We start from the raw sequence: 14,062 nt of genomic DNA on the forward strand, positions 1-14,062 counted from the left end.
TTGAGAACTGCAAACAAGAATCAGCAATGCTTCTCAAATAAAGTGTACAATAGGGAAACACTGGAGAAACCCCCAAAAAAGATCAAAAACTGCTATTCACATCTTAATATTGCAAACACAAACAACAAGCAGCTATGTTTCCCAAATGAACTCTTTAATAGGGGAACACCGCTGATACCCCTAGGACAGAGCAAGAACATTCCTTTGTATCTTAATGTAACAGCTACAAACAACAATTAGCAATGCTTCTCAAATGTGTTGTGTAATAGGGAAACACCGCACATACCTCCAGAACAGATCAAGAGCAACTATTCTAATCTTATTTTTGTAAACACAAACAACAAGCAGCAATGCTTCTCCAATGTGTTGTGTAATAGGGAAACACCGCGCATACCTCCAGAACAGATCAAGAGCAACTATTCTCATCTTATTTTTGTAAACACAAACAACAAGGAGCTATGCTTCTCAAATGTGTTGTGTAATAGGGAAACACCACACATACCTCCAGAACAGATTAAGAGCAACTATTCTCAATTTATTTTTGTAAACACAAACAACAAGCAGCAATGCTTCTCAAATGTGTTGTGTAATAGGGAAACACCGCACATACCTCCAGAACAGATCAAGAGCAACTATTCTCATCTTATTTTTGTAAGCACAGACAACAAGCAGCAATGCTTCTCCAATGTGTTGTGCAATAGGGAAACACCGCACATACCTCCAGAACAGACCAAGAGCAACTATTCTCATCTTATTTTTGTAAACACAAACAACAAGCAGCAATGCTTCTCAAATGTGTTGTGCAATAGGGAAACACCGCACATACCTCCAGAACAGATCAAGATCAGCACTTCTCATCTTATTTTTGTAAATACAAACAACAAGCAGCAATGCTTCTCAAATGTGTTGTGTAATAGGGAAATACCGCATATACCTCCAGAACAGATCAAGATCAGCACTTCTCATCTTATTTTTGTAAACACAGACAACAAGCAGCAATGCTTCTCAAATGTATTGTGTAACAGGGAAACACCGCATTTACCCCTAGAAAAGAGCAAGAACAACTATTTTTATCTTAATGTTACAAACACAGACAACAAGCAGCAATGCTTCTAAAATTAACTGTATAATAGGGAGCACCACAAATACCCTTAGAAAAGAGCAAGACCATTCAATCGCATCTTAACGTTGCAAACGAAATCAACAAGTTTTTAGTACGCTAAATAAACAAGAAAGGTCAAAGAGGTAAGAATGCAGTTAATGAGTAGGTCTATAAAGTTCAAGCCAATAAAATGGTGGTTAGACTAATTGTGTCACTAAGTTCAAGCAATAAACTTACCAATCTTATAGCAAACTTAAATCTGCATTAGCTCAAGTTCTAATAGTTTATAATATTGTATTTGTTTTGACACCCAAAATAAGACAAATTTGTTTTGTCTCCAGTCACCTTGCAACTTTCTAACCATGCATACTGGGCCAAACATATCTAAGAAGAAAAATATATTGAAAAAAAGTCGGTTGTATTGATTCTTATAATCTCGAACTGGGATAAACACTTGTTACTATATACTGTTCAATAAGTGACAAACAAAAATAAAATACAGTATTTGCAATTAAACATTAATCAAGAGAAAAATTCCAGTAATACTTGTCTTTCCCCCGGAAAAATTGCTCGACAGCATTTGTTACCCCAAACGCCCTCCCCTCAACTCTCCATTGCTTGTACCAGTAAGCATAATGATGCATTATTTTAAGTCGTAAAGAAAATATTTTTCTGCAATAACAGGGGTTATCACCTTGCAGTGCTCATGTTCACGCATAGTTAAAATGAATGAAGATTAGCAATTAATCTCCAACTCTCTCCCCCAAGACTCTCTTCGATATTTAACTTAAGACTCAAGGAGAGTTAAAAAAAAATTGGGTTTAAAAGTTCACTTTTTAAGCAGGGGACTCATTAGGAACAAATAAACAACCGCACAGCATTACTGCTTCTGAAACTTGAATTACATATATAGTTTTTAATAATTTAAATTGATTTACAAAATGCCAGCAAATGCTACTCTTCTGGGGTAAAAGCTTTTAAGCTACTTAGAAAGAGCACTGAAAATTTCACTGTACCTTCAAATTAGACTTCTTGTGTCTTTCTAAGGTTGTTGGTTTGATACGATGACCATTGGAAAAAAAAAACTCGAATTCGTGGTTGTAACTCTCCCGATTTTTCTTGAAATTCTGGCTATCTCTTCAATGGTGTCAACTGAATGTGTGTGTTTCTGGGGGGGGGGGGTTAGTGCATATGCTCATTCTATTTTCTTGCCAACAAATACTTTAAAAATACCTTTCATGAGGTATTTTCGTTGAAAAATGTCTTTTTAGTGTTTTCGTTGGAAAATAGAAAAAAAAGTTTGCTCCCACGCTATCTTCTGAGAAATACCCCCCCCTCCCAAACAAAAAATTCATTAATTGACACAACTATATTTCTTGTTCAAATTTTCTTATCTAAAGTGTTTATCTAATGATTCCTATACAAAATTCTTTTTATTCTCTTACTTTCTCTTTGCCCAATCAATTTTATGTATGGATATTTTAAAGGGGAATTGTCCGGGGGAATATTCCCCTCCTTAGTGCTCCGCTCTTTACGCTAAAGTTTCTTATTACTTTAAAAAGTAGAGCTGTGACAGAGAGCCAATCTTTAGCGTAAAGAGTGATCCTTTCATATACGGAATAATTCCTGTTCTCTAAAGTTTTAATGTAATTCAATATTTTTAGTTAGAAAAAAACTTTTGTTTTCCTTTTTACTGAGTAACCTAAATAAGGTTACTAAATAAGTAACGACAATTCTACTGTACTTTTTATTCATGTTGTATCTCGATTTAGAAAAAGAGGAAAACAGGGTATATATTAACCCTAGTCTTTCATCTCAACTAATAGTATCTCAACTCTTTAATCTCAACTAACACTAGTAAGGAGGACGAATGTCGGACCCGTTGATTTGCACATGAAATAGGACAAGGCGAAATCACCTTTCAGCAATTTGAGAATAAGCTTCCTAAGGTGTAGGCTCCTTACGATCCTTACCAAATAGCTCAATAGTAACGGAAACTATAAAAAATGGAATTTTGATAACAACAGTTACATCAAAAGAATCGCATTTTAGTGCTGATTTTAAATCAGACCATCACATTCAGCGTGTCAGAGAACCCTGCTATAGAAGTTTCAAACTCTTATCTACAAAAATGTGGATATTCATATTTTTTGCAAGAAGACCGATCACGGGTGCGTGTATATTTGTTTGATTTTTGTCCCAGGAGTGATTGTATCGACCTAGTGGTCCTAGAATATTGCAAGAGGGCTCATTCTAACGTGAATTAAAAGTTCTAGTGCCCTTTTAAGTGACCAAAAAAACTGGAAGGCATCTAGGCCCCCTCCCAAGCTCATTTTTCCCCAAAGTCATCGGATTAAAAATTTTGAGATAGCCATTTTGTTCAACATAGTCGAGAAACCTAATAACTATATCTTTGGGGAAGACTTACTCCTCCACAGTCCCTGAGGAAGGGGATGCAAGTTACCAACTTTGACCAGTGTTCACATATAGTAATGGTTATTGGGAAGTGTATAGACGTTTTCAGGGGGATTCTTTTGGTCTGGGGGAGAAGTTGAGGGGGGTTACGTGGGAGGATCTTTCCATGGAGGAATTTGTCTTGGGGGAGGAGCATTTCAATGAAGGGGTCGCAGGGTTTTCTAGCATTATTTTAAAAAAAAAACAATGAAAAATAAATATGAAAGTTTTTTCAACTGAAAGTAAGGAGCAGCATTAAAACTTAAAACGAACAGAAATTACTTAGTATATAAAAGGGGCTGTTCCCTCCTCAACGTCCCGCTCTTTACGCTAAAGTTTGACTCTTTCTCTCAACTCTACTTTTTCTCAACTCTACTCTCAACTCAACTCTATTTACGCATATGAGAGGTTCACCTCCTCGTAATTCCTAGCTCTTTACGCTAAGGTGTTTTTAGTAATTTCAACTATTTATTCTATGGCCTTTGGGATTCAGGGGTCATTCTTAAGGAATTGTGACAAAATTTAAGCTTTAATGTTAAGACCGAGGCATTGAAGAGGGGGTTAACCCCCTCGTATACGTAATAAAAAATACAAATATAGAAGTTCGTTACGTAAGTTAATTCTTAAGTTACGTATATTTTTTATTAATGAAAATGTTAGTAAAAAATTAAAAGTTCTAGTTGCCTTTTTAAGTAATCAAAAATTGGAGGGCAACAAGGCCTCCTCTCCCGCTCTTTTTTTCAAAATCTTCCGATTAAAACTATGAGAACGCCATTTAGCCCAAAAACTTAATATGCAAAATTCGTTTTAATTATTTATGTGCGGAGAGCCAAAATCAAAATGTGCATTAATTCAAAAACTTTAAGAAATTAAATAAGAAAAACAAGTTTTTTTAACTGAAAGTAAGGAGCGACATTAAAATTTAAAACGAACAGAAATTACTCCGTATATGAAAGGGGCTTTTCCTCCTCAACGTCCTGCTCTTTACGCTATATTTTTTTACTATTTTAGAAAGTAGAGTTAAGAGAAACAGTCAAACTTTAGCGTAAAGCGCGGGGCGTTGAGGAGGAAAAGCCCCTTTCATATACGGAGTAACTTCTGCTCGTTTTAAGTTTTAATTTCGCTCCTTACTTTCAATTAAAAAATTTGTTTCTTTTTATTTAATTGCACCAGTTAAAACTAGCTTAAGATACTTGTTGATTTATACAAGTGAGATGCGTGTTTGCGGTTCGCTTAAAACTTGACTGTATCGTCATCTTTGCTAATTGAAGAGAAATTTCAATATGGCTGACTTACCTACATGCTCCTGCATAACGTTTCCTTAAAAGCTTATTTCTTTTTATTCTTGAAGCTATCTAAAAGATTGAAATAATTAATGTTTTATTTAAATTAATTCTTGTCCTAATTATTATTCGTAGGAAATTTGGCTAGCAGCAAGGTTTTTCGAGTAGGCAAAGGGTGGCATTGAAACTTTGAATCAATCCCCCCCACCCTCTCACCAGGATTATGGAAATGAAAAGTAAAAATTTCAATTTTATGTTCAGTTGCTCAAAGTTTACGATGGAAGAGGTCCCAAACAAATTATATTTATAACGATTTCCCAGCAGTTTCTTATGAAACAGTTCGTGGTAACGAACTGTAGTAAGGAGCAACCCGGCTCAATAGAAACCAAAACTCTAAAAAATTGAATTTTGATATCAATAGCTACATCAAAAGAATCGCATTTTAATGCTGATTTTAAATATATAAGTTTCATCAAGTTTAGTTTTACCCATCAAAAGTTACGAGCCTGAGAATATTTGCCTCATTTAAGAAAATAGGGGGAAACACCCCCTAAAAGTCGTAGGATCTTAACGGAAATGACACCATCAGATTCAGCGTTAGAGAAGTTTCAATTTCCTATCTACAAAAATGTGGAATTTTTGTGTTTTTTTCTTTTTCCCAGGGGTCATCGTATCGACCAAGTGGTCCTAGAATGTCGTAAGAGGGCTCGAAAAGTTCTAGTGCCCTTCTTAAGTGACAAAGAAAAAATTGGAGGGCATTTAGGCCCCCTCCCACGCTCATTTTTTTCCCAAAGTCAACGGATCAAAATTTTGAGATAGCCCCCACAATCCCTGGGGGAAGGGCTGCAAGTTACAAATTTTGTCCAGTGTTTACATATAGTAATGGTTATTGGGAAGTGTACAGACGTTTTCAGGGGGATTCTATTTTGTTTGGGGGTGGGGCTGAGGGGAGGGGGCTATGTTGGAGGATCTTTCCTTGGAGGAATCTGTCATGGGGGAAGAAAAATTCAATGAAAAGGGTGCAGGATTTTCTAGCATTACTATAAGAAAACAATGAAAAATAAACATGAAAACGTTTTTTCAAATGAAAGGAAGGAGTAGCATTGAAACCTAAAACGAACAGAGATTATTATGCATATGAGGGGTTCTAAAAATACTTTAGCATAAAGAGCGAGGTATTTAGGAGGAGATAAATAACTCGCTCTTTATGCTAAAGTATTTTTAGTAATTTCAACTATTTATTCTACGGCCTTTCTGATTCAGGGGTTCTTCTTAAAGAATTGGGACAAAACTTACGATTTAGTGTAAAGAGCGAGGTATTAACGAGGGTACAAACCCCCTCATATACATAATAAAAATATGAGATTATGAAAGTTTGTTACGTAAGTTAATTCTTAAGTTACGTATATTTTTTACTAATAAAAACGTTCGTTAAAAATTAAAAGTTCTAGTTGCCTCTTTAAGTAACCGAAAAATTGGAGGGCAACTAGGCCTCCTTCTCCACCCCTTATTTCTCAAAATCGTCTGATCAAAACTAGGAGAAAGCGATTTAGCCAAAAAAGAATTAATATGCATATTTCATTTTAATAATTTATGTGCGGAGAGCCAAAACCAAACATGCATTAATTCAAAAACGTTCAGAAATTAAATAAAAAAAAACTATTTTTTTTAGCTGAAAGTAAGGAGTGATATTAAAACTTAAAACGAACAGAAATCATTCCGTGTATGAAATGCGTTGTCCCCTCCGCAATCCCCCGCTCTTTGCGCTAAAGTTTGACTCTTTGCCACAATTCTACTTTTTAAAACAATTAGTAGTAGTAGTAGTATTAATTTATTAACCAAAGGAAATAACACAGATTAAAACACAATAAAAATAACACAATTAAAAGCTTTAGCGTAAAGAGCGAGGGATTGCGGAGGGGACATCCCATTTCATATACGGAGTAATTTCTGTTCGTTTTAAGTTTTAATGTCGCTCTTTACTTTCAGCTAAAAAAATTATTTTTTTTTATTTAATAATCTCAAAGCGTGCAACTTGTTTTGTTATTTGGATTGACCGCAAGTTAAAGCAAGTTAAAGCTTGGCTCCTCATCTAGAAACAAATTCATATAAAGCAAATCATATTTTTATCGCTACTCTTCTAGAAGGTACATTTTAACACAACGTGAGCACAATAGATTTAACGCTTCTTAATTTTTTTTCGATGAATATTATGAACATAATCATTTGTATATCATCGTGACAAGGACAAAAGGGCTTATCTGATATCTAGATAATTTTACTAGATACCAAATTTACGTTGAATCACCGTGAAGAGTGTTTTCACAGGGTTTTAGTTTGAAAAATTTTCAATAATGCAATGAATATCATGGTACAAAGTAGGATCCTACTGTATAAAATTAAAATTTGATTCATTGAATTCAAACCAAGCATTCAATAATACACATTCAATAATAATTTACATTAATACAAATTAATATACATTGAAATTTTATAGTATAATTACGAAATTCTAACAGATATCAAATTTATGTTGAATCATTTCTTAGACCACACTGCTTTTCCATTTACGAAAAATTAAGCAGGAAAAAATGGGTTTAATTTCAAGAAAGCAGTGAAAAAATTTTCATATTTATTTTTTTATTGTTTTTTTAAATAGTTCTAGAAAATCCTGCACCCATGAAAATCCCCCATGAGAAGTTTTTCCATGGAAAGATCCTCCCAAGTAACGCCCCTCCACCTCAACTCTCTCTCCCAAACCAAAAAAGTCCCCCTGAAAATTTCCGTACACCTCCCAGTAACCATTACTATATGTAAACAAAGGTCAAAGTTTGTAACTTGCAACCCCTCCCACGGGGACTGCGGGGTAGTAAGTCGTCCCAAAGACATCGTTATCAGGTTTTTTGACTATGGTGAGTAAAATGGGTATCTCAGAATTTTTATTTGGTGACTTCGGGGGAAAAAGAGCGTGAGAGGGGGCCTAGGTACCCTCCAATTTTTTTGGTCACTTAAAAAGGGCACTAAAACTTTTAATTTCCGTTCAAAATATCCCTCTTGCGACATTCTAGGATCACTGGGTCGATATGATCACCCCTGGGAAAAAAATAACAAAAAAACAAATAAACATGCATCTATGATTTGTCTTCTGGCAAAAAATGCGAAATTCCACATTTTTGTAGATAAGAGCTTGAAACTTCTACAATAATGTTCTCTGAAACACTGAATCTGATGGTGTGATTTTCGTTACGATTGTATGACTTTTAAGGGGTGTTTTTCCCTATTTTTTAAAATGAGGCAAATTTTCTCAGGCTCTTAACTTTTGATAGGTAAGACTAATCTTGATGAAAGTTATATATTTAAAATCAGCAATAAAATGTGATTTTACGATGTAACTATTGGTATCAAAATTCCATTTTTTAGAGTTTTGGATACTATTGAGCCGGGTCGCTCCTTACTACAGTTCATTACCACGAACTGTTTGATAATAAAAAAAAAGTTTTTATAACTGAAAGTAAGGAACGAATTAAAGATTAAAACAAACAGAAATTATTCCGTATATGAAAAGGTTGAGGAGGGGACAGCCCCTCTCATAAACAGAATAATTTCTGTTCGTTTAAGTTTTAGTGTCGCTCCTTACTTTCAGTTAAAAAAACTTGTTTTTTTATTTAATTTCTGAACGTTTTTGAATTAATGCAGGTTTTGATTTGGTTCATCGTTCATGACTAATTAAAACGAAATTTGCATATTAATTTTCTCTTTTTTGGCTAAATGGCTTTCTGAAAGTTTTGATCGGGCAATTTTGATAAAAAGGGTGGGGGAGGGGCCTAGTTGCCCTCCTATTTTTTGTTACTTAAAAAGGCCACTAGAATTTACATTTTATTTAACTAAGTTTTATTATTAATAAATATGTGTAGCTCACGAACTAACTTGCGTAACGGACTTGTATATTCGTATATTCTTATTGCGTATATGAGGGGGTTCGACCCCTTGTCAATACCCAGCTCTTTACACTAAAGTTAGAACTTTGTTCCAATTCTAGACGAATGACCCTGAATCACACTTTAATTACAATTTTTGTACAAAGCGAAGAGTTAATCAGTTTGAGCAAAAAAATGATCGGAGATCCCGAAATCATTATTACAAATATAGAAAGTTAAATCATCAATATATCGTTGAATCAAAATATCGCCCAACACTTCCAATTTAAAGCAAAACATCTCATGGTAAAAGTCATCTAATAATGGACTTGAGGCAAATCAGGGGTTCGCTTTGGATGCGTTAGCTAATTGGGTATAGGCAGTTAGATTGCCTCTGCATCGCCTTTGTCGACGTAGTGCTAATCAGCAATACAAGGTTAGAATGTCAGGTGAATTATGCAAATGATGTAAAAAAATTTCTTGGGGATCTGAATATAACTAAGGACGTCTATGATGCCTCTCCACTAGTCCCAAAACAATGCAGCATTGGTGACGTCTTCCCTTTAAGGTAATAATAAGGTTGCAGGTGTCCTTAGATCTTTGTTATAGATTACCCGTAAGCTGGTGAACGGTGGACAGCCTCCTATTCGTTGGCCTTAGCCAAATTTCAAAATAGTTTAATGCTTCAACCCTGGGTATAAGTAGCTGCGGATTTTAACTCAATAGTATGAAGACTTCAACAAAGACTTTATATATTTTCAATCTTAATTTAAATGGGCTCTTCGTAAATGGAAGGATAGGTGTAAAGTGTTTATTCTTTTCTTTCTTAGAGATTAATTTTTGTATTTGAATTGTTAGGTTTCCTTTCGTAGAAACAAGTGAGAGACAGTATATTAACTTACCTCCATAGTAAAGAAAGAGGGCCAACTTCAATAAAACCAGATTGGGATTGAACTTTAAGAAATTCCGTATGTTCTTAAATGCAACCATTTCTTCGACGCCTAAAACAAAATAATAAATAAAAGTACTTCAAATAATGCATGACTGCCTCCAAGGGAGGAGGGTGCAAAAGATATTATACTTTACGCAAGACAAAAGATATAGATTATTGGGAAATGTTACAATATTTGAAATAATATGAATTGAGTATTTGTCTGACAAAGACTTGAGACAAGGAAGATTTGACCTGAAGAATATTTAGCGAAATGAAACAAACAATTGGCAAAAGAAGACTTTTTGCTCAATTGAACTATATTCTAAAAAAAATCAAGTAGCAAAAAAAATTACATTCCAAAAAATATTATATTCCATTGAAAATATATTGTTTGTGTTTTAATTCCTAATATATTTTTTAATATTCATATCCCTTTTATTTTGCTTAATTTATAATCCCACCTATATCTATAGTCAATAAGCTTTCTTGTTTTTGCTTGATTTCAATTTTGATTAAATAAAATAAAACACTTTCTTATGAAAGTGAAGACCAACATTAAAACTTTAGACCAACAAAACTGTTCTTATAAGAGGGTGGCTGCATTTCCCTGAACCCCCACTTGTTACGCTGAAGCCTTATAGTGCTTTAAAATTATTTTTATTCCAGTTCAGCTACCTTTTTGTTCGATAAGCCTTTCTTAAGGAATTGACAATTATTTTAAACTTTACCATAGATACCGAGGAAGGGGGACTAAGAAAAGCTAAGGCATCTGAAAAAAAAATTCCTGTTGATTTTAAGTTATATTATTTCCTTGATTTTAAGTTTTTTCTTTCCTTTTAGTCGGAAAATTTGTTTCTTCTAATAAATTTCTGGTCATTTTCAGTATTATATCCAAGGTTAGCCTAAACTACAGGAGAGCTACCACCTACTCTTAAAATTAGAGTGTAATTTTTTCACACCAAAGCTTCAAAAACAGAGCTCACTTACAGAGTATCTTGAAACTGAATGTAAAACAAAATATTTGCAGTATATATCGTTTTCATTAATTCACTAATGGCGAACAAGCCTTAGATTTTTATGGTTTGGCAGGGGGGGGGGAAATTCAGCAAACATACTCCTTTTCTTATTAATTTTTGTTTGTTTTGAGTTGGACTTGAACATTCAATTTAACTTTTATTCGTTTTAAGATTTATTCACTCTATTATATTAGTATCTGCTGTCTCTGTGTTCTTTTTGATTTTAATTTCTGTTCGTTTTGGGTTTCATTTATTGCTTCATAGTAATTTGTAATCGTTTTAATTTTGAATTATTATACGAATTTATTTCTACAGGTCTTAGTTTTAATATGGTTTAATGCTTTTCATTGAAAAACTTCTTTTTCGGAACGATTTTTTAACTAGTCTCTGCTCGTTTTTGAATGTCAAATTTTTGGTTAATATATGAATACTTCTCTAGTTTTTAATGTCTTTGGCGAAAAAGATGAAAAATAACAAATAAAACAAAATTAGAATTCATTAAATTACTATACAAGCACAATAATTAACCAAATAATTAGACAGTAAACATAATAGACACAAAATTACGAAAAAAAAGAAAGTTTTTTTTTTTCACAGGGGCACTTCATATGGTAGGGATAGTCGTATAAGCTTCGGAGGTGGCTCATTTGATTGAAATTGGAAGTTTTAGTGTCCGTTTTAAGAGTCAAAAGTGGTCAGAGGACAACAAGCCCCCCAGGGCTTTTTTTCCCGAATACATCCGGTAAAATTTTTAGATAATCATTTTGTTAAAAAACATTTCGAAGATCAGATATCAAAACTCTGAAGTCGATACAACCCCCAGAGCCCGAGGGCAGACGTTGTAAGTTATGCCCTGGGAGATTATATGGTTTTTGTGGAAGGGGGGCTCTTGTAAACTTCAGAGGGGGCTAATTTGATTGGAAATTCAAAGTCTATCCCCCCGACTCACCAATTCTATTTTCCCCGATTACATCCGATTAAAATTTTTAGGTAGTCATTTTGTTCGAAATAGTCAAATGATCAGATAACAAAACTTTGGGTTCAGTGTAACCCCCCTGAGCCAGGGGAAAGGGTTGTAGCGTATGCCCCGGGGCATATATGGTTTTTATGGGAGAGATGGTTGTATTAGCGCGGAGGGGGACTTAAATGATTAGAAATTGAAAATCCTAATTCCCAGATTAAGAGTCAAAAGTGAACGGATGGCAACTAGCCCCCTCCCCCCCTTCAGGCCCTTTTTCCCAAATTGCATCTGATAAAAATTTTGAGATAGTCATTTTGTTCAAAGTAGACCAAAGATTATAAGAAAAACTCCATGGTTTACACAAGTCCCTAGAACCCTGGGGCAAATGTTATAAATTATCCCCCTGGGACAAATAAGGTTCTTATGGAAAGGTTGGTCGTATAAACGGTGGAAGCTTTTCATTTAATTGTAAGTTGAAAGTTCTTGTTCCTTTTTCAAGATTCAAAGGGGACTAGAGGGTATCTAGTCTCCCCTGCCCTCCTTTCCCCAAATGTATCTTATCGAATTTTTAGATAGCCATTTCATTAAAATAAGTTAAGAAATCAGATAAAAAGTACTCCAGGGTTGACACAACCCCTAAAACCCCTTGGGCAAGTGTTACAAGCTATGCCCCGGGGACAAATAAGGCTTTATGTGAGGATTTTTTAAATAGTTCAAAGATCAGATAAGCCCGTATCCCACTCCCGCTCAAAGAAAACTTTTTATTGATACTTAATTCCAAAACCCATTGAAGCTGATCCCTTTCCCTCCATAGCCCGATCGTTTCCCCGAAAAAACTTGTCAATGGTAAATCATGGGAGCTGAAACCTGGTCATCCCTCCATGCCCCCCTCCCCAAAAAAAGAAAATAATACTAATTAACGATGTTTTATTCCAAACATATAGGAGTCGACCCCCTGGCCCTCCCTCCATGGATGAACCCCCCTATCCCTGCAAAAAAAACTTATTAACGATCCATTGTTCCAAAAATCATGGGCTCTGACCCACGGTATTACCTCAATGGCCTGACTCTCCCATTCACAAAAAAATCTTATCAACAATATTTTATTCCAAAAATCATATAAGCTGACCCCTGGCCCTCCCCAGGGTCTAACTTCCCCCTCCCAAAAACACTTATTAATGATATTTTATTCCAAAAATTTATGGAAACTCATCCCTGGCACTCCTTGGCCCGATTTCCCCCAAAAATCACCTATTAACAATGTATTATTCCTAAGCTTATTGGAACTGACCCCTGACTCTCCATAGCCTGGTCCCCCTCCCCTCGAAAAAATTTACCAATGACAAATATGGGAGCTAATTTCTGGTCCTCCTTCTATGGCCTGACCACACCCCCCTTCCCCCACAAAATTATTAACGATACTTTATACCAAAAATAGAAAAGCTCACCCCTGGCCCTCCCTCCATATCCTGACCACCCCCAAAAAACTTATTAACGATTAAAAAAAAAAATTTAAACGTATCATTATTCCAAAAACCGTGGGAGCTGCTCACTGGTACTCCTCCAACAGCCTGACTGCCCCTATTCCGAAAACAAACAACTTATCAGCAATATTTTTTTCAAAAAATCATGTAAGATGACCCCTGGCCCTCCCTCCGTCGTCCAACTTCCCCCTTTCAAAAAAAAATTTTTTTTATATATTATTCCAAATATCATGGGAACTAATCCTTTGCCAACCTTGGTCCGATCCTTCCCACCCCCAAAAACATATTAGCGGTATAGCATTACAAAACTAATGGGAGCTGACCCATGACCCTCCAGGGTCCGATCCCCCTCCCCATAAAAAGACTTATCAATGAAAAATAATGAGAACTAATTCTTGGTCTTCCCTCCATAGCCTGCCCCCCTGCCAAAAATATCCCAACTTATTAACGATATTTCATTCCAAAAATATGAGAGCTGACCCTTGGCGCTTCCTCCCTAGCCCAGCCTCTCCCCCAAGGAAACTAATTAACAATTCTCTGTTCCCAAAATCAGGCGAGCTGACCCCTGTTCTTCCCTCCATGACCCTCCCCCCGAGAACGGGCAGACGGATTGTTATTAATGGGGATGACATGACCCCTCATAACCATTGGAGAAAGCTCTTTAAGTCATGAAGTTTGTTCATCGTTTACGTATAGCATTTGTTATTGGAAGTATACTGAAACTTTTCCTAGAGAGGGGGGGGGTGAATTTTCAGATATGGGAAATTTTCCACAGGGAGAATTCTCCGTGGGAGGGAAGTTTCTAGGGGCTGAAATTTCCAGGGGAGACTTTACGTTACGGGGAATGTGCAGGAAATCCTATACGAAACTATTTTTATTTGTCTTACCGACTCAATTTTAGCTGTGGAGAT

General features: G+C 35.4%; 1 protein-coding gene across 3 annotated transcripts in view; it reads right to left on the minus strand.

The window, feature by feature from the left end:
- LOC136040345 (uncharacterized) overlaps window positions 1-14,062 on the minus strand; it is an 85,962-nt gene that overhangs the window by 45,710 nt on the left and 26,190 nt on the right. For all 3 annotated transcript variants that reach the window (XM_065724587.1, XM_065724584.1, XM_065724588.1), the window contains exon 2: window positions 9,659-9,757. In XM_065724587.1, the coding sequence (XP_065580659.1) occupies window positions 9,659-9,757 (99 nt within the window). The remainder of the gene's footprint in view (window positions 1-9,658; window positions 9,758-14,062) is intronic.

Source organism: Artemia franciscana, chromosome 20, assembly GCF_032884065.1.
Source record: "Artemia franciscana chromosome 20, ASM3288406v1, whole genome shotgun sequence".
NCBI classification, from domain to species: Eukaryota; Metazoa; Arthropoda; class Branchiopoda; order Anostraca; family Artemiidae; genus Artemia; species Artemia franciscana.